General features: G+C 43.8%; 1 protein-coding gene across 1 annotated transcript in view; it reads left to right on the forward strand.

The window, feature by feature from the left end:
- Nucleotides 1–17,153, forward strand: part of LOC138472584 (rap1 GTPase-GDP dissociation stimulator 1-like) — a 674,436-nt gene that overhangs the window by 329,388 nt on the left and 327,895 nt on the right. The window contains exons 4-6 of the mRNA XM_069610828.1: nt 7,353–7,478; nt 9,285–9,413; nt 12,683–12,808. Coding sequence (XP_069466929.1) covers nt 7,353–7,478; nt 9,285–9,413; nt 12,683–12,808 — 381 coding nt within the window. The remainder of the gene's footprint in view (nt 1–7,352; nt 7,479–9,284; nt 9,414–12,682; nt 12,809–17,153) is intronic.

A 17,153-nucleotide genomic window follows, 5' to 3' on the forward strand; every position in this document is an offset into this window, starting at 1 on the left:
GAATCACTGTCTGGATGTCCGCGGCGGCGCAGCGCTGTAGGGAGCCCAAGACATCCACAGCGTGAAGGAGCCCTGCAGGCCGCTGTGAAAGAGGACGGAGGCTCCCCGGAAAACACAGCGTTGCCGACTGGTGCCCTGTTACGAAGCTAGCGTGAGGACCGCCACCTCCTGACTTCATCGACCGGCTCTGGCTGCTGCGAAGACGCCTCGGCCTTTGACTATTGTGAGGCGCAGCCCAGGCCGTGTATGGACGGCTGAACAGTGATAGCCTGTCACCTATAGTGGGTCCCAGCACGGCAGGCCCGGACTGACACAGCCCTCCCTATCGCTACGGAGACACCACACGGAAGGCATCTGCCCTCCCCTATCCTCCGGACAGAGAGCGAGAGGACCTCCAGGGAGGACAAGTGCTGAGGGCACCGGCGAACACCGGAGCAGCCCGAGCAGTAATAGGCAAGTAAGGGGGAGTCCCGGGGCCAGGGTGGTGGCGCGCCGCCCTTAGGACAGTGACTCTGCAGCAAGGCTGATCATTGGCGCACCCAGGCCTGGCGGCCATTTCAAGCACGCAGCATTCACTAGCGGTATGTGCAGGGAGGCAAGTGGGTGTGGGACCGTGGCAGGTGAGGAAGACTGGAATCCGAGAACAAAGCCGCAGTACTGGGGAACTGGGGGGCCACAGGGCAAATGGAGGAACTGGCTCAGCACGAATAGACCTGCGTAATATCTGGCAATGTGAGCCCTCCCCCATTGAGCTGGACGTGGCCAGTACTAGACCGGAGCAACTGCCAACAATGAATTCAAGGCACCCCTGACTCCATTAACGCATCCACTTCTTCCTGGGTTCTTGGACACTCACTTGGGCCCCGTTGAGCACCAGACTTTGGCCCTTGGACCAGAGGGACGCACCCCCCCCCCCCCGTGGACCAACCCGCCGACAGACTCGAATGGGGCGACACATGCTCTGCAAGACCCCTGCACTATAGGCTGTGGATTCACCATTTCTGGACTGCATATAAACCCTGGGGTTCCGACTATATTTAGGCTGGGAACTCCATTTATTTAGGAGGTCACACCTAACTAATGGTCAGTACATCTGCTCATGACTAGTATCTTCCTGGCCAAACCATTTGGAGCATGATGGTTTATGGTCACCATTAGAGTTATCCACTAGATCAATCACAGGGTCTGTTTGCACCACCATAGCTGCTACTGCCTTGGGATTGGATTAACTAGGTGCCTCAAACCCTTTCACAAAAGTGCCCAACCCTTATGAAAGACCCAATTTGGTCAAAGGACAAAACTGCTCAGTTTTCATCGCTGTGGAAACATTTTTGGGAATCGTTAACTAAGCTAAAAATCCCAGAAACATTTGTCCTAGGATTATCTGTCCCCCTTAACACAGGTGTAGCTTCCGGTTTCACTAGGAGACTTGACTGGTTGAGTGTATCTCCAGAGCAACAATTTCTCTTGAGACCTGTTGCCCTATAGCAATGCAGCCATTATCCACTACCTCCTGCCCAGAACCATCCTGGGGCTATCTATTCCCCTTAATATGGGTATTACTCCATGTTCCACTGGGAGGTTCAGCTGATCAGTTTGTAGCGCCAAAGTGACAAATATTTTGGAAGCTTGTTGCCCTATTGCGATGCAATCCTTATCCATCACCTCTGACAGCCTGGACATTGGTTTAGTTAGTGTCTGTTTGTCCGGAGCAATAATGTTAAGCCCACCGCTCAAAGATTGTGGACTATAGAGGACCGCTTCCCTTTCAGTAGGGAAATCATCTTCAGAAAAATGATCTATCATAATGCGAACTTCATGTCCATAGAGGGTCACTTTAGGATTTAAGGTCTTTCTGCTGGCATGACTGAGAGCCTCGTGAATAGTGAGATTCCGAAGAAACTTTTGCGAGGATCTCTTGTTGGCACTTTTTGCCCTAACATTTTTTTATTTCTTCACCGGCAGAGTAGTAATGTGCTTTCTATTCTGTGAGGCTTTCCGGCCTATTAAAGCCCATTCTTTTTCTTGTGTTTCCTGGGGCTTTATATTAGTTGTAAGAGTTGCACCATTATTATCCGTGTTCCCTGTAATATTTATAGTTTCTTCTTGAGTATTCCGTGGGGAGGAATTGTACCTAATTCCATGTCCCCTTCTTTGTTCTTGACTAGCAGCACTTTGCAGTAAAAGAACGGCTTGTGAAAGCCCAGATCTAGAGGAGTTTTGATCTAGGTGCAGCATAGCTCTTGAGTCCGCCTCCTTAGAGGCATTTTCCAATTTGCGCAAGATAGAATTCAGTAAGAAAGTGTGCATCCTAGTTTCTAATTTAATACTATCATAAAGCGAAACAAAAGTGGACAGTGCATAATTTAAGGCAACCAAAGGTTCGCACTAAAGGTTTGCTCAGGAGGCAGTGGTTGTTTAAACTGCCCACGCCGCGACGTAGAGGTATAAGATGCAATTGATTAACTATCATCTCCAGCACTAACCTCTGAGAATATTGTAGGTGAATTTTTCTCCCATTGCACAGAAGCTTCCCTTCAAATTTCTTCTGCGCCCGGCATTTCTTCATCCGTAATGATCAAGGGCAATGTCACAGTTGGCTTTTTTTCGTTTGCTGGTTCGGCCCCTGGAATAACAGCTTTGCCTTTAGCAGCGGGGGCAAAGTACGCTGAAATCTTTGCCTCTGTTTTTTGAATAGACGGTTTATCTTGCAGACCCAAGGAGGTATTTTCACCACTCGCTCCTGCACATGGCGATAGAGGCAATCGTAAGTTGCATGCCATTTCAAACATTTCTTTGGCAATGGTTTTGTCCAAGGGTTTAGATGAACTCCTTAATGCACGGTATCAGGTAATATTATCCCCATATATATGGTCGCCGTAAATAATATCGCTGGGAAAAGGTTGCAGCGATATTATATGGGTGACCATATATATGGGGACAGGGGCAAAAAAAAAACGGCCATTTTTCGGCGATATTTTTGCAGGCGAGATTTTTGTGGCGACATTATTACATGGAACCTTAATGCACACATGTTGGGCTATGTGGAAACCAGCCTGTTATATTAGGTAAGTCTTAAAAACAAAAGATTGCTGTCTAATGTCAGCCCAAATCTTTTCTTCTGCAGAAGGGGTATGAGTCCACGTGGGTACAAATAAAAAAAAAAAAATGGGCTCAGGCTGTACACTATCCAATAGTGAACAGTGCTAGCGTTGCTCCTAGCCCTCGTGGGTCTGCAGAGTGCAGGCTTCTGCCCGCACTTGAGGACGTGTGCTCTGGCATGCCGCGTTCTGGGTTTTGTGCTGCAACCAGGACGCTTTGGTGATAGCCGAGCTGCCAGACTGTCAGGGAAAGATAAAGGAGAACCGAGCTCCGTTCCAACTCCAACAGGCGCGTTTTCCACAATACGTGGTTAAAGCAAATAATACACTGTTGTCCCACTGCAGACTGCACACTTATATCCGCAGTGGAGGACGTGCCTGATGTAATAAATAACTCTTAACCAAGTGTGCATTCAGACAGTCGATTTATAAGCAGAATGCATGTCCTTGCACTGTCGTCCTGTTAAAAAAAAAAAAGCAAACAGTTTCGGCGCGTATTTATATTAGCTATGCTGTTTCCAAGTACTGACAAATGCCCAAATACACACACCATTTTCCAGATGTTGCCATCAAGTGCCCAGGTAGTACCGTTATGCAGTGATTTGCAAATGCCTATCCAATGTCTACACTAAAGCCCAAACTGTTGGCTTTGTTTTTGCCTGTTCTTTGTTTAAAATGTTTCTTTTATAATTCCTTCTCGTTTTCTTCTTACATGTAATATTGTGGAAAATGTTTCCCTCTTGTGGTCTTTGCTGGCATTGCGCTTTTCGCTTTTTTTTTCTATTTTCTTGAATGCTTATATTTTCGTCATTTTACACATCCTTCAGTTCTAGCTTTATCCATTTATTTCCACGCTTTTTTGGCAGGTTTGTCTTTTTTTTTCTTTGCGGTTACATAATGACTTGCCCTGTAATTATGATTGATCTGTACACATCAATAATCCACCATGGACTCAAATAGCAACAGAAAGACTCTCAATATGTTATGTTTTATTGTGGCACATGTTTCTAGGCTGGCACTGTGTTACACAGTGTTGCCCACAGTGGTCGAAGTGAGCTGGAGCGGTCGGGAGCGGTGCTCCTCTACTTTTTTCTAATGACCTTTTACAGCTCTTAGACTTTTATTTGAAAAAGAAACCATTCCGGAATGGTTTCATTTTAAAATTAAAGTGTAGGAAGAGGTTGAAACCTTCACTTTCAGTGTACTGCACTGAACGTTCCCTTAAACAGCAGGTGCACGTGTTTGGGGGGGGCGTATTACGTGTGGGAGGGGTCGTAGCAATGGGTTTTGTGGGGAGTGGGTGCAGGCCAGCAGGAAACATAGTTACACTACTTCTTTTCGTACACTTCGACCACTGGTTGCCCACGTTTTAAAATGTATGAGCTTGCCGAGACGTCCTTCTGGGAAGCTTGTAAAACGAGATGAAGAAGCTAAGGTCAAGGCTAGTTTTAGATTGTCGCATCTTCTGAATTCAAGGATTAATTATTATTTTTTTAGCTACTCTATTTCCTTATGAGGAAAATAACATAAACTTTTGTGAGCTTTTGCGGAAGTTAGGTATTAATTACTTTGTCTGTCGCCATGTGACCCTCTGGAAAGCAAATGCCTTGCTTTGCACTAACTGAGTCTTATAATCGTTCTTCCTATATGTCACTTCTTCTCATTCTTTCCACACTCTAATCTGTTATTCCTTTCTCTACTTATATTTTTCACTCCCTTTTCAACCCTCTCTTTTTCTCTTTTATATCGCTGTGTTTTCCCTTTGTCTCGTTCTCTTTCCTGGCTTGTCCATTTGACTGCCCCTCCTCTTTCCTTGCTCTCCGTCATCGTCTTTCTACCGATGCCTCTCTTTCTTTCTTTCTTTCTTACTTTCACGTACTCTCTCTCATTCTTCCTCGCTCTTCTTTACTCCTGGTCCTTGTTAGGCAAAGTTTGCATGCAGTACCCTCTGGGACCACTACACACAACTCTGACTTCAGGTGTAGGCAACCCAACCTTTGGTATCAGCTTGTACTACACAGTTTTGGTAGCGTGTTGAGCAGCCAGGCCTATCTCAAGAGGGGAAATGTGAGCTGTTGTGGAATTATACAAAGATTCACAGTTACAGGTATTCAAATAAACTCTCTTTCTTGCATAAACAATTATTCATTTATTTACCAGTCAGTTATAAAGCCTTCTTCAGAAGGGAGCAATATAATAGTAACACACAAATACACTTCAATACTGTACACTCTGAGTTTCTGAATCAGAAAAGACCCTTTTGGGGTGGCCCACAGACACAACCTACACCCACAGGTGACTTCAGTAACTTGGGTGCTGGAGACATTATTATCTTACTGTTGGCATTCAGAACACTCTTCAAAGTTGGTAAAAGGCAAAGATTATTAGAACACAAGCGATCACACATTTCTTAAGCAGGGCAAACACTTTTAGATCTTCTTGGAAGGGTCATACAATTCAATAAGCTAAGCCATAGTCAATAGGCAGAAGTCTTGTATAGGATGAAACACTTCTGGTAAGTAAATAGAAAAGTCTTTGCACAAGTTCTTAGGAGTCTTTGATGAAAAGAAGAATGAAATGTTGGGCCACAAGCTGATTAAAATTGTGAGTTGTGGAAGTTACAAGCACTTCTACAGCAAGTGGTAAGTTCTCTTAGACTTGTTTTACAGTGCCTTAGCAATGAAGAAAAGATGCAGCTGATGACGTCTGTTCCTGTGCAGCTCTTCAGATCTCACTGTTCCTGGGCCTCAGTCGTGGGGACAAGAAGGAGGACGTCGCAGGACTCCTGCAATGCACTGGGATGGTCAAAACGAGCAACCGGCAAACTTCACTTTCAGTGGCTGTTTCACATTTCAGCACTTCGTGTCTACCGCAAATAACAACACTGCGGTTCCTGTCTGTTGAGGTGGACTTTCCTTGCTTCTGGGGTCCTGAACTCTGTTGAGGGGTCTCAGGCTTGGTCAGTCCTGCTTCTTGGGAGTCTGGAGGATCTTCCAAAAGCTCTAGGCCAGCTTAAAAGCAACACACACAATCTGGTGTTCCTCTCCCTGGCTATACGGTTTCCAGCAGCAACTCTGTGGAAATTCAACCAGCTCCGAGATGGATATCCAGGTGGCTTACTTTGGAGTTAATTGGTCCCACCAACTCAAAGGGAGAAGTCGTCCTGGCAGGGGCTTCTCTGTCGATGCAAACTTGGCGTTTCGGCACTGCAGCAGGGCTTCACCAGGCAAACCAACGGTCCAGGTGTTGCAGCAGGCGTCCTCTTCAAGTTCCTCTTTGGTACCTTAGTCCAGTGGGCGACTCTGCCTTCCAAGCCAAAAGACTCACCTTTTATTCAGTTCTCTCCCATTCACTCTGGCCTAGCTGTCACTCACCCAGCAGGGTGGCTGTCCTTGCCGGACAGTCAGCCAGCCAATCACCACATAGTGCACTTGGGTCTCTTAGGAGACTAAGCACAGGGAGTTTCGGCACCTCCCTCACTTCCTGCCTACCCCAGACACACTGGAGCAAGAGGCGGGCTTCACTTCTGAATCCCGCCAAAGGCGAAATGAACACAAAGACCAAACCTTGTTTGGCGCGCAGAGAAAATCTCTAGAAGGACCTTTCCACAAAGAGATGGTGAAAAAGAAGAACAGGGCCATTATGTCAAAGATGGCTCATGTGCCATTTTGAAAAAGATTCCCCGCGGTTTCTTTACCGAAGCTGCGAATGCAGCCCGCGGTAACTGCAAACCATCGTAGTTCCAATGAAACCACTGCCACCAGCCATTCAGTGAGGAAAGGGTAACATAAAACATGTTACATGAGGATCTAGACACATAGGATACTAAGTAACCCCTCCAGCACTCTATTGTAAGATTGGGTGTGCTGGGTCTAGAAAGTTACATTGGTAAGTAAAGTCAATTTCACTTTACTGCTCTGGGAAACAGTAGTTTAGCCTAGAGAAGGTATTTAAACCTTGGGGAAGTCTGAAAGACTTCCTTGTTCCACTGCACTGAAGGTGCTGTGTGACACAATGTAAAAGATGATGCCTATGGCGTTTGTCAGATTCCACAACCAAATGAAACACAGAGGTAAAATTCATATTAAAATACATGAGAGAGTGGTGCAAAGGGTCACACTCTCTCCAGGTTAAAAAAAATCAAGTCCTCAAAATCCAGCAAATTTGGTGGGGGGCTCTAAGTTGCAGGGAATTAGCACATTTCTGAGAATTCTCCCTAACAGTCCTCTTTCTCTTGCTCTCTTTCTGCAGAGGAAATGCGCAAGCCATGCATTGACGCTGGGCTGGTCTTGGATTTGGTGCCTCTGCTGCAAAGCTCTGAGGAGGGGCTTCTTCTTCACGTTGGAAGAGCCATTGGCCGCATCTGCTATGAAAACAGTAAGTGCACAAGCAACCGAGTCAGAGGATGACCTTCCTGCGCAATATGACGTTTCTACATTATCTGGGTCAGAAATACTAATATTTGTAGTGCTACAATAAATCCTGCCAAATCTCTAACAACAAGTCAACTTTCTGGGTTGTATGGCCCCTCACAACTCAATCTCCTTCCTCTACTAGACGTAACGTCCTCATATATTTGAATGACCAATCCGTAACTGGTGGGTCGCCATTTTGGACATGATGGTCCTCTTCTCATGAATCTTACGGTCCTCCATCTGAGACAAGTGGGCATTCATGTGCTCAGCCCTAGAACCTCGTTTATGTTGCTGACCTGTCTATCCTAGTGAATTATTGCCAAACACCTAACAATGGTCCCCTTTAAAGCAGAGCACGTTCCCCCATATCAGTTACCTTGGGATTTTTCCCAATAACGTGTTCCTGCCATAAATAACGATACAGGTCTTAACTTAATTCCAGTGTATACATCTACTGTTTCCCTGCTCAACACTACCATTTCCAATGATGTCTCACCAATAGACCCCAAGAGAAATGCTCTATGAGGGGTTGTGGTGGTGAACCTCTCACTTCCAGATGCTAAGGGGGGACTTTCCCACACCCCAAGCATCCCACCAATCGATCCCAGGAGGGCTGAATAAAATATGTCCTGACTCCTCGACCTAAGCACCTTCTCTTGGCCTGGGAAAACCCCTAGCCTGAGCTTCGCTCTCTTTTGTAACACCATTTGTTAGTGCTTAGTGGGTTGTACTATAGTTCTTGTTGAAAATGTGTGAAAGCCTCTAAAAAGCCCAATTCATTATGCCTAGTGAATGGAATGGCCATTGCTTAAATGGATTGTTGGCACTAATTTCTTCATCTGGGAAATGTGGCGTGAAGATGGTGCCCAGAAAATCTATCACCTTCCTTCAACAGGAAACTGTCGGACAGGTGCCTGCAAACATTGGCTCTCCAGATGCTCTGGACTACAATTCCCATCATCCCTAGAAAGCATAGTCAATGGTGAAGGATCATAGGAGTCATAGTTCAAAACATCTGGGCAGCAAAGGTGTGCAGAGCACTGCTGTAGGCCTATGTACACGACAGTGTAATCCCCACATGGCCCATAGTGTGTACCTCCAACCATATTCGTGTTGGGGGCCAGCTTAGATGCAATGACTTTAGATTCAGTGGCCCCTATGTCAAGGCTACCAACATGTGCGCAGAAAAGTACTAGCTGCCAAGGTGGTTTGGAAATGTAGGTTTCCATGCAGTGGAAAGTGGACATACAGCATTGGATCACCATTCGTCCGATCAAGACTTTGGACAGACCTAGACTTGCAGCACTCTGACCTTGTTCCACATCTCTGATCCATTCAGTTCGCAAAGGGGCTTACCATAAATACAAGGAGTTGAATTTGATAAGGGACCATTCAAAATAAGAAAAACTGATGAACAATCATTCAAAAGCATAATATTTGGCGTTTTAACAATGTGCACAGTACATTTATTGTTTGTTTTCATTGGATAGATTTTGCTGGTAATAATACCCAACTCAGCAGAACTCATTGTTATCAATGTTGAAATGATACAATGGTGGGCCTACCATGGTTTGATTCAAAACTGTTACATTTAGGTTACATGAATATCTCTGGGGCAGGTAGTTAACCTCTGGTATCTGACACGCCTATTAAGCAAATGTGCTGATGTGGTTGTTGTTGTGTCCACTTTGTTGCAAGCTTGTCTGTGTTTTGCTTCTCCTTGGCCATGTTGCCCACTGAACTCAGCCTTTTGTATCAAACACTTTAGGTGAACTTCAAGAGCAACTGGTAGAAGCAGGTGCTATCAACTCCCTGGTCAGGATCTTCACAGACTTTCCAGAGAATGACACTCTGGTGAGCGTGGGGCTTGTGGCGCTGTCCAACCTTGCCGATCTCGGTGAGTACTGCCACCCACTCGTTTTCCTAGCATGTGAAATGGAAATAGTGCCAGAATCAAGACAACATTTAACCTACCTAGTGGGAAAACTGTACACCGTAAATCACAACAGCTCAGATTCATATTAACTTACAGACCAGAGAATACATAGAAAAGTCATTTGTTTGGATGATTAACAAGCCATGCCACCATCGCTTGACAGACAGAAATCCCAAGGTGAGCATATGTATATTATGGAAATACATTTTTCTATAATATTGCTGAAAGAATGCAGGCAAGGAAAACAAGAAAAAAGTTATGTTTGATGCAAAAAGTCATAACAACTCAGTGAAACCTTGAAATACACACCTCATCCTTCATGGAAAAACAACATCATAAGAGAATTTAATTATTTGATTAAAACAGAAATAAATCTAATTAGCAAACGAGATTAAGCTGAGCTGACTGTCAAATTTCATAAGGCTGTATGGCCTCATGCTGAGAGGTAATGCAAATGGTCAGATGACCAGATGAGAGGCCATGTCAAATATATGTACCTTTTGACCAAATGACGATGAATCTTTGTTGCACTTTCTCTTTTTTTGTCCCATTCATTCAATTGAATTCAACATCCTGTTATTTCCTGTGCTCTGGATGTTAGGTATTAGACAATGTATTAGACATTGTTGAATGGCATTGTGGTATTTACTCAATGCTTGTGACCAATCCTCCACACAACCTTTAATGCTCTCTAGCCAGAAAGCACTCACTAAGAGAAATAGAGATTTTATATTTCCAGTTGTTTGATTTTTGAGTTCTACAACTGTTGGAATTTTAACTTTAGGAAGAGAAGATTTGCAAATTCAAGCCCTTACACTATGTGTGAAAGTACCACACCACATCCATGAGTCTTGTATTATAGTGTGTGTTCCAGTGACATCTGCTGACTTCCATTTCCTTTCCTCCTAGGCACCCACTCACCTCCATATAATGGAACACTGATAATGTCAGCAGTGGAAAGGGAGTACCAAGCAGATGGATGCCTGCCTTATCTGGCAGCCATTTTAGGATCAGTCACTATATGTAAACTGAGCCTAATGGGGAAAATGACCACTACACTATCAATGTTGTGGACATATTCCAAAATGCAGAGAAGGGATTTCACATAATAGTGACATTTTTTGATTACTGCCTGTGTTTGAGTGCACAGCATTTCCTACAAGCCACAAGACGGCTGCTCCACCTTTGAGTTGTCTCAAATCATCTCACACTAGAGTGTCAATGCTATTTAAACAGTAAACACCAAAAATTGAATACACTTAATGTATATTTTATAGTTACAAATGGCACACTCACAATATTTTCATATTTAATCAAGTTCAGGGGTTCCCAAGTCTGATCTGTAAAGCCCAAAATCATAGGATGTTCACACAAAATACATTTCAATGCATGGAATAGCTGTTGGGGTTGTGAGCTACCATGGACTTTTCTTGGTGGCCCCTGTACTAGTTGAAGAAAGGCACATGATCTGATTGTGCCAGACCTTTTCATTTCTGCAAGACTACAAACCTCCATTTGGAGGAGCATGTTGATAAGAAACCAAAGCCAAGTGATTCCAATATTCTCCCTCATCCAAAAGAGCAAAGCCTTCCCCCCAAATATCGAAGTTCAGAGTCCTGGTGCAGGCCGTCTGCCTCTCCTGCATCACATTGGACATACCATTCTCATTGGCTCGATGAGCATGATGCTGTTCCCCCTGAAAGCTGTTGTACACGTGGTAGTCTGCCTGATCACAGGTCACGAGAAACCAGACTATTTAGTCATAAAACACACAATCTCAGGTTGTGCCAGAGCAAACAACAGACTCACCTGCTTTAAAATTCAAAGAGTGCCCCAGAGAGATGGCAAGCCAAACTGCCTTACATCACAATGTCATATATTAAAGGGACTTCCCACACCAGTCAGACTTCGACTCTCAAGAAGTAGCCAAAAACCCACCTGTACCGACACTTCATCCCTGTGACCGGATTTCTCTAGCAGAGTAGACCATCTTGAATGGACTGTTCTTACAACCCCTGCCCTTCTAATCACGCAGCTATTAGCATTGATGTCTGATTATTCTGGTATTTGACACTTGAAAATCGTGTGTATATTTTATGTGTCTGTTCTCAGCACAATGGCTCCATCCTTATACTCAGTGCACCCTACAGTTAATATGTGAGGTTTTCAAATTACTATACTACTTACATAAACAACTACGGAAGACATTGAAATTGATCATACTCTAACTGTCATGATCTGGGGAAACTCCTCTGCCCCGTTTCATCATGAAAACATTGAGCACAATACTATTTCCCTAATTTTCTAATTGCTTTCCAGACATCTATTCTGTTGCAATGCTGATATTTTGTGATTCTCATCATTAATTTTACAAGGCATACACACCTGAAATGAGTTATGAAAAATAGGCTAGAAGGATAATTTTGCCAGTGTGCATAGCCTTAGTCGGACCCAAGTTACACTAGTGTGTTCAATTTTGAATGCTATATGAACCATTATGTCAGTAAATTGTTCAAAGATAGGCACCACATAGATTAAATGCATATACAACTTGGGGTATGCAGAGATGATTTCATTACTGCACACACACTTACACACACTGGGAATTAGCAGATACACTCTTGAACCAAAGAACGACAGAGAGAGTGCATGAACACCTTGTAAGGCTAGAACAAAAGATTATCCATCACTGCTGTAAGAATGGATTTGATTTTTTTCTTTTCAAACAATTGTGATGTGATCAAGTTCACGTTTAATGTGTTCTTAGAAAAGGCACGTCGTTGGTGAGTGTTTAGGGTTTGTCAGAAGATTTAAGCGGGGTTAATAAAGGACATATGTGATCATGATATTTGGGGACGGAGGTCATTTGTTCTTCTGGTATTGCTTTAAGATTAGCAAAGATTGCAGTTCCAAAGATTACACATACTGCCTGATCTTAAAATGGCTGCCAGATAAATCAAATCTCTCTTCCGTGCACTTGCATGATCTGAATGACACAAGGCCTTGTAAGATCGTTGTTTTGTCCTTCCTTTTTTGTCTCCCCCTCCTTGTCTTGTCGTGCCTAGAAACACTTGTGAACAGGCACGTTATACATGTCATATCATATCAGTGAGGTTACTGTTACTTTTTTGGATGGATAATGAAATGGACAATTTCAGTTTGGCTTTTTGCACCTTTTCAAATGTGCCTAATGTCTCATTTGCTACCTGCCACGCCCCTGTCCCTTTCAGAAACTGCTAAGGAGGCTCTGAGTAGAACCCAGGTTTCCGAACAACTGGTGAAGCAGTTAAAGAGAGCAGGGACCCACGAGAGGCTGGAAATCATCATTGAAGTGCTGCAGATGTTGGCCGAGAACGGTAGAGTCCCTCCTGTTCTTTTCTGTGTGCTTCCTTGAACTAATCTGACTTCTTGCAGTTTGAAGGGCATTGGCTTGGGACGGTGCCAAAGAACCAGAATTTAAAAAAAACTTTAAAGAATGCGCAGGATCATCCTAAAAGAGTATTCCACATTAAATAATAAAAAGGAAATAAAAGAACCCTGATTCAAGTGAAGAACTTCCAAAATAATACTGCTGGTAGTTAAAAATTCATCGGTACACAAAAAAAAACATTGTTGCTTCCTTTTTCTCTATTCCAATGCCCCTTTCAGCTCAGCTGTTTCGATGAGCCATTGTGCTGCACCTATCATAATGGTGCTCAGGAAAGAATGCACAACTGGTTAATCAGCCCAATAAAATGACGATGATGATCTTGATCAGGGGTTTTGCTAGGTCTGGAAAAGATCCAGGGCTATGCACATTTTGGGACTGTCGGGACTGGGGGCTAGCTAGCCTTTTTGGTTGTATCCCCTGAGCTTCTATCCAGGGCTATAAACAAAAGACCCAGGGCTATAGCTCCCTCAAACCCCTAGCAACGCCTCTGAACTTGATAGATTGGATCTGGGTCTGAAGGTCGCTCGTTAAACGCGGCCCTGCCAAAAGGTTGTCCGGTTATCGACATTCCCCCTTCGCACCACCACCCATCTTGCATGTGTTTTCAAGCGAATCACGCCAACACCTCTCCTTGCCCCTATGGGAATCCACACCACTCGCGCTTGATCCCTCAAATGACACATCCTCCCTTGTATTTCCCTCTCCTGCATCCTCACTAACCCGCCCATCGACTCCATGCTTGCTCTTCCTGACTTTTTTTTGCCATATGGAGCAACATCCTGCCAGTGGCACTTTGCATGCCACACTCCTCCCAGTGGCCTCTGGTCCTCTCACAGATAGATGAACATATATACAACAATTTAAGACACCGCATATGCGTAATAATTCTGAATTGAATGGATTACACTATCATAAACAACATCCCACTGTGTTAAAGTTAAAAGAAACCTTAGGAAACAGAAAGTACAATACTACAACATGGTGTAATCATTACTAGCTAAGGAAATGTGGTCTATTTTTAGGCAAAAGAAAAATGATAAAGGCATAATGCTTGTGGGGGACACTTTGGGGCTCATCACAGGTACTGTATTATCGGTAAACTCAGTGAAATTTGCAAAATACTTATTTTTTACCTAGTGCCCAAATACAGGGTCAGAGGTACACAACTCTGATAGTGATGTAGGGGTAGTTGGTAAGGGTCCCACGTGTAAAGAGAAGTTTGAATTGCGTGCCCCATATTGGTGGCTGGGGTGACAGCGATGTTGACATGATGTTGCAATTTAGCATGAATCCATTGTAGCTAATGGGAATGAGATATGTGTTATTTTTAGTGTTGTTTGTGTTTTGGTTGATACATTTCCGAATTGCATGCAAGATAAATGTCAACACTGCTGATACAATATAAACGCAATATAGGTGTGTCGTGCCACATAGCGCCTAACAATTGGGCAGCAAGAAGCTCTACATGTGCACGTGAGGTAGGAGATTTGCAATGGGAAAATCAGTGTGCTTGGATGCTGTAGTCCTGAACATACATGTAGGTACACATACCTGGGGGTCTCTAGGGAAATTGGTTTTGGGCAGTTTGAATATACAGATCTGTTTTGCTGCAGAGTTCTCTGATCAGTTAGGAATTGTGCTGGCTGAAAACCTGGGTTGGCCAATTGAAATCTGTGTGACTGAGAAACTAGTTTTACAAGTTTGGGGTAAAACAGCAGCAGTTGCGTTGAATATCAGATGTTCAGTTTCGGGCAGGCCTCTTAATGGCCTTGTGCATTGTGAAGGGGAGATGCAATCTCTGTAAGTGTATGGGAGTCTGTTATTGAATCACAGAGGGATTCCATCCACCTGTTAGGGCTGGATTTTAGGGCCGGACAATTTAACCATATGTGGGGGCACTGTGTGCTAGGACCATGTGGGCTGGAATGGTAAGTCGCATAGTTTAGAGTGAAATGTGGACACCAACACATTTGGTCGATAAAACCAGCAACAATAGATCAAAAGGAAATGTGTTTGTTCCCCTCCTCTTCACATCAATGGAATTTCCATAGAATAGCTATGTGTGTCACACGTAGGGATAAAGGTTTCCAAACCAGATGGAACCTGTGATAACTGAAATTGTTTGTAAGTTGTGTAAAATGTGTAACTAGGAGATGGGGCTATGACAACACGTGGAAAGGCCTCAGAGAGGGTGTAGTGTAAATATGAAACCTGCAATTATAAATTAAAGAGGATGGTGCTTAGATTAATATATCCAATAAGAAGTGTGGGAACTGAAGGGAGTATGGTTACAGTGTATAGGGTTAACAATCATGTGCGGGTGGTTGACTTTGTAACAAAACCTCTGGGAGTGTTTTAACTGTTGCAGATTGTATAAACTATGTGTTCTTTGTGTGGTTCAGGTAGACTGGTTAGTTTGACTCTTTGATGTCATCTAATCCCTCGCGGCTGTTTGTACAATCAACTTGCCTTCGGTCAAAGTGTGCCCTTACTCTTTAAGGGTGGGCCTGCTTTGGGTTACGGTGATCAAAGGGCCACTCCTACAGTATTCCTAGGTAACATCATCAGTGGTAAATACCTCTGGACTACAGGGAGGATTTTCAACCAGAAAATCTGCAATCTATATCTCGAGCATAAATGTGGAGTCAAAAATTGAAAAAGGTTCCATGATTTGTTTAAAAGTGTTTTCAGTATACATAGCGGCTGCGCAAGAAATTTACACCAATAGAGTAAAAATACAGATGTCATGGGGACATTAGAAAGAGGTGAGAAAGTGGGAACTGATGCCCACCCTCTCACCACCTTTCACAAGGATTGCCCAAATTAAAAGTTGTTTAATTTATTGATTATAGCGCAAAACTTACTCAAGAGCAGCAGAGCACTTTACAATAGGATTGTGCCAGAATTGGGCGTTGCATTTTATATAGTAATGCAGTACTGTTTTTGGAAGGTCACAATTAACACTAAAGGGTCACAATTAACACTTTTAAACATTTAAAACAAAATATATAGAAGCAGTATGAACTTCAACTGTAAACTGTCAATTTCTACCTTCAATATGTGGCAGGAAAAATATTTGAAAAAAAATAAAAAAAAATAATAGCAAGTAGTATTTCTAGAATTTTTAGAAATACCATTGCTGGTGGTGATAATCATCATCAGTGGGATTTGTGCGAAAAAGCCGTCCAAGACTCTAGTTAGGGCCTTAATTAACCAAGCTGCCTCTTTACGGCACTGGGACCCTAATTCAACCTGCTGCCCTTGTTTCACATGAGAATGTAATAGTGCCCTGGTTAGACAAGGGTGAATAGGCTGGAGTCAGTGGCAAAGCCAGGGGGGGGGATTAGGTGAGTGGCCACCCCCCCCACACGTCCCCTAGTGCCCATGCCCAGTGCACCCCCATTCTCCTGCTGGCACCCTATTAGCTGCCCCTCCACCCCCAGCACCAAAAGCTGCCTCAGCTACTGGCTGGAGTATACAGATAAGAAGAGCCCCAGTCAGCCTATGAGGAATCCATCCTCTAGCACCTATAGCCTTGAGCCCTAGCTAACCTCAAGAGCTTCTAGGGCTGTACTTGCTTCATCTGAAAGTTATCCTCATACTCCACTCTACTCTTTCTCTCACAGGTCTGCAGTTTCCTTCCCCTCTTACAAGAGAGCAGCAAAGTGAAAGTAGACCCCACACGGGGTGCAGAGTTTGTATACTAGAGTTGACAAGATTCAAACAATGGGATCAAATACCACATTGGCTCTTGCCATATGATACGCCAGGTGCAATGCCCAACCACTACTACCTTGTCTATTTCTTTTGAAGCTAACAAGTTTTTCAATAAAACTCTTTACATCAAATGACTAGCATCCATTAGAATCAATTGTCATCGCAAGTGGAGGCGATAACAGAACTCTTATGACTAGATATGATGACACTGGCCATCATCAGAGATCATCTCTGAGCTGACAGGTTATTTGTGTAAATACATGTCAATTACCCGAATTCATGTTCTGATGTCCCGTACGTTTTGCGGTTCTCAAATGCCATCTTGCAAAGAGACAATGATTGCTATTTTTCTCTGGACCAAAGACAAGACTGAAGCTTCGTCAGCCTCAGTTGTGGCAAGAACATCTGACCACCTCTGTCTTGAGTGAGGCTTCTTTGAATTCAGGCTACTCAGAAGCACTCAGAGCGGATTTGCCTTAGTTTATCAGGAAGGAATGGTGATAAAAAAGATTGCACACAGGCTAGATGTCTCAGCTGCCATTCAAAAAAGAGGC

This window comes from Ambystoma mexicanum, chromosome 8 (genome assembly GCF_040938575.1).
Source record: "Ambystoma mexicanum isolate Mex_15411 chromosome 8, UKY_AmexF1_1, whole genome shotgun sequence".
Classification (NCBI taxonomy): Eukaryota; Metazoa; Chordata; class Amphibia; order Caudata; family Ambystomatidae; genus Ambystoma; species Ambystoma mexicanum.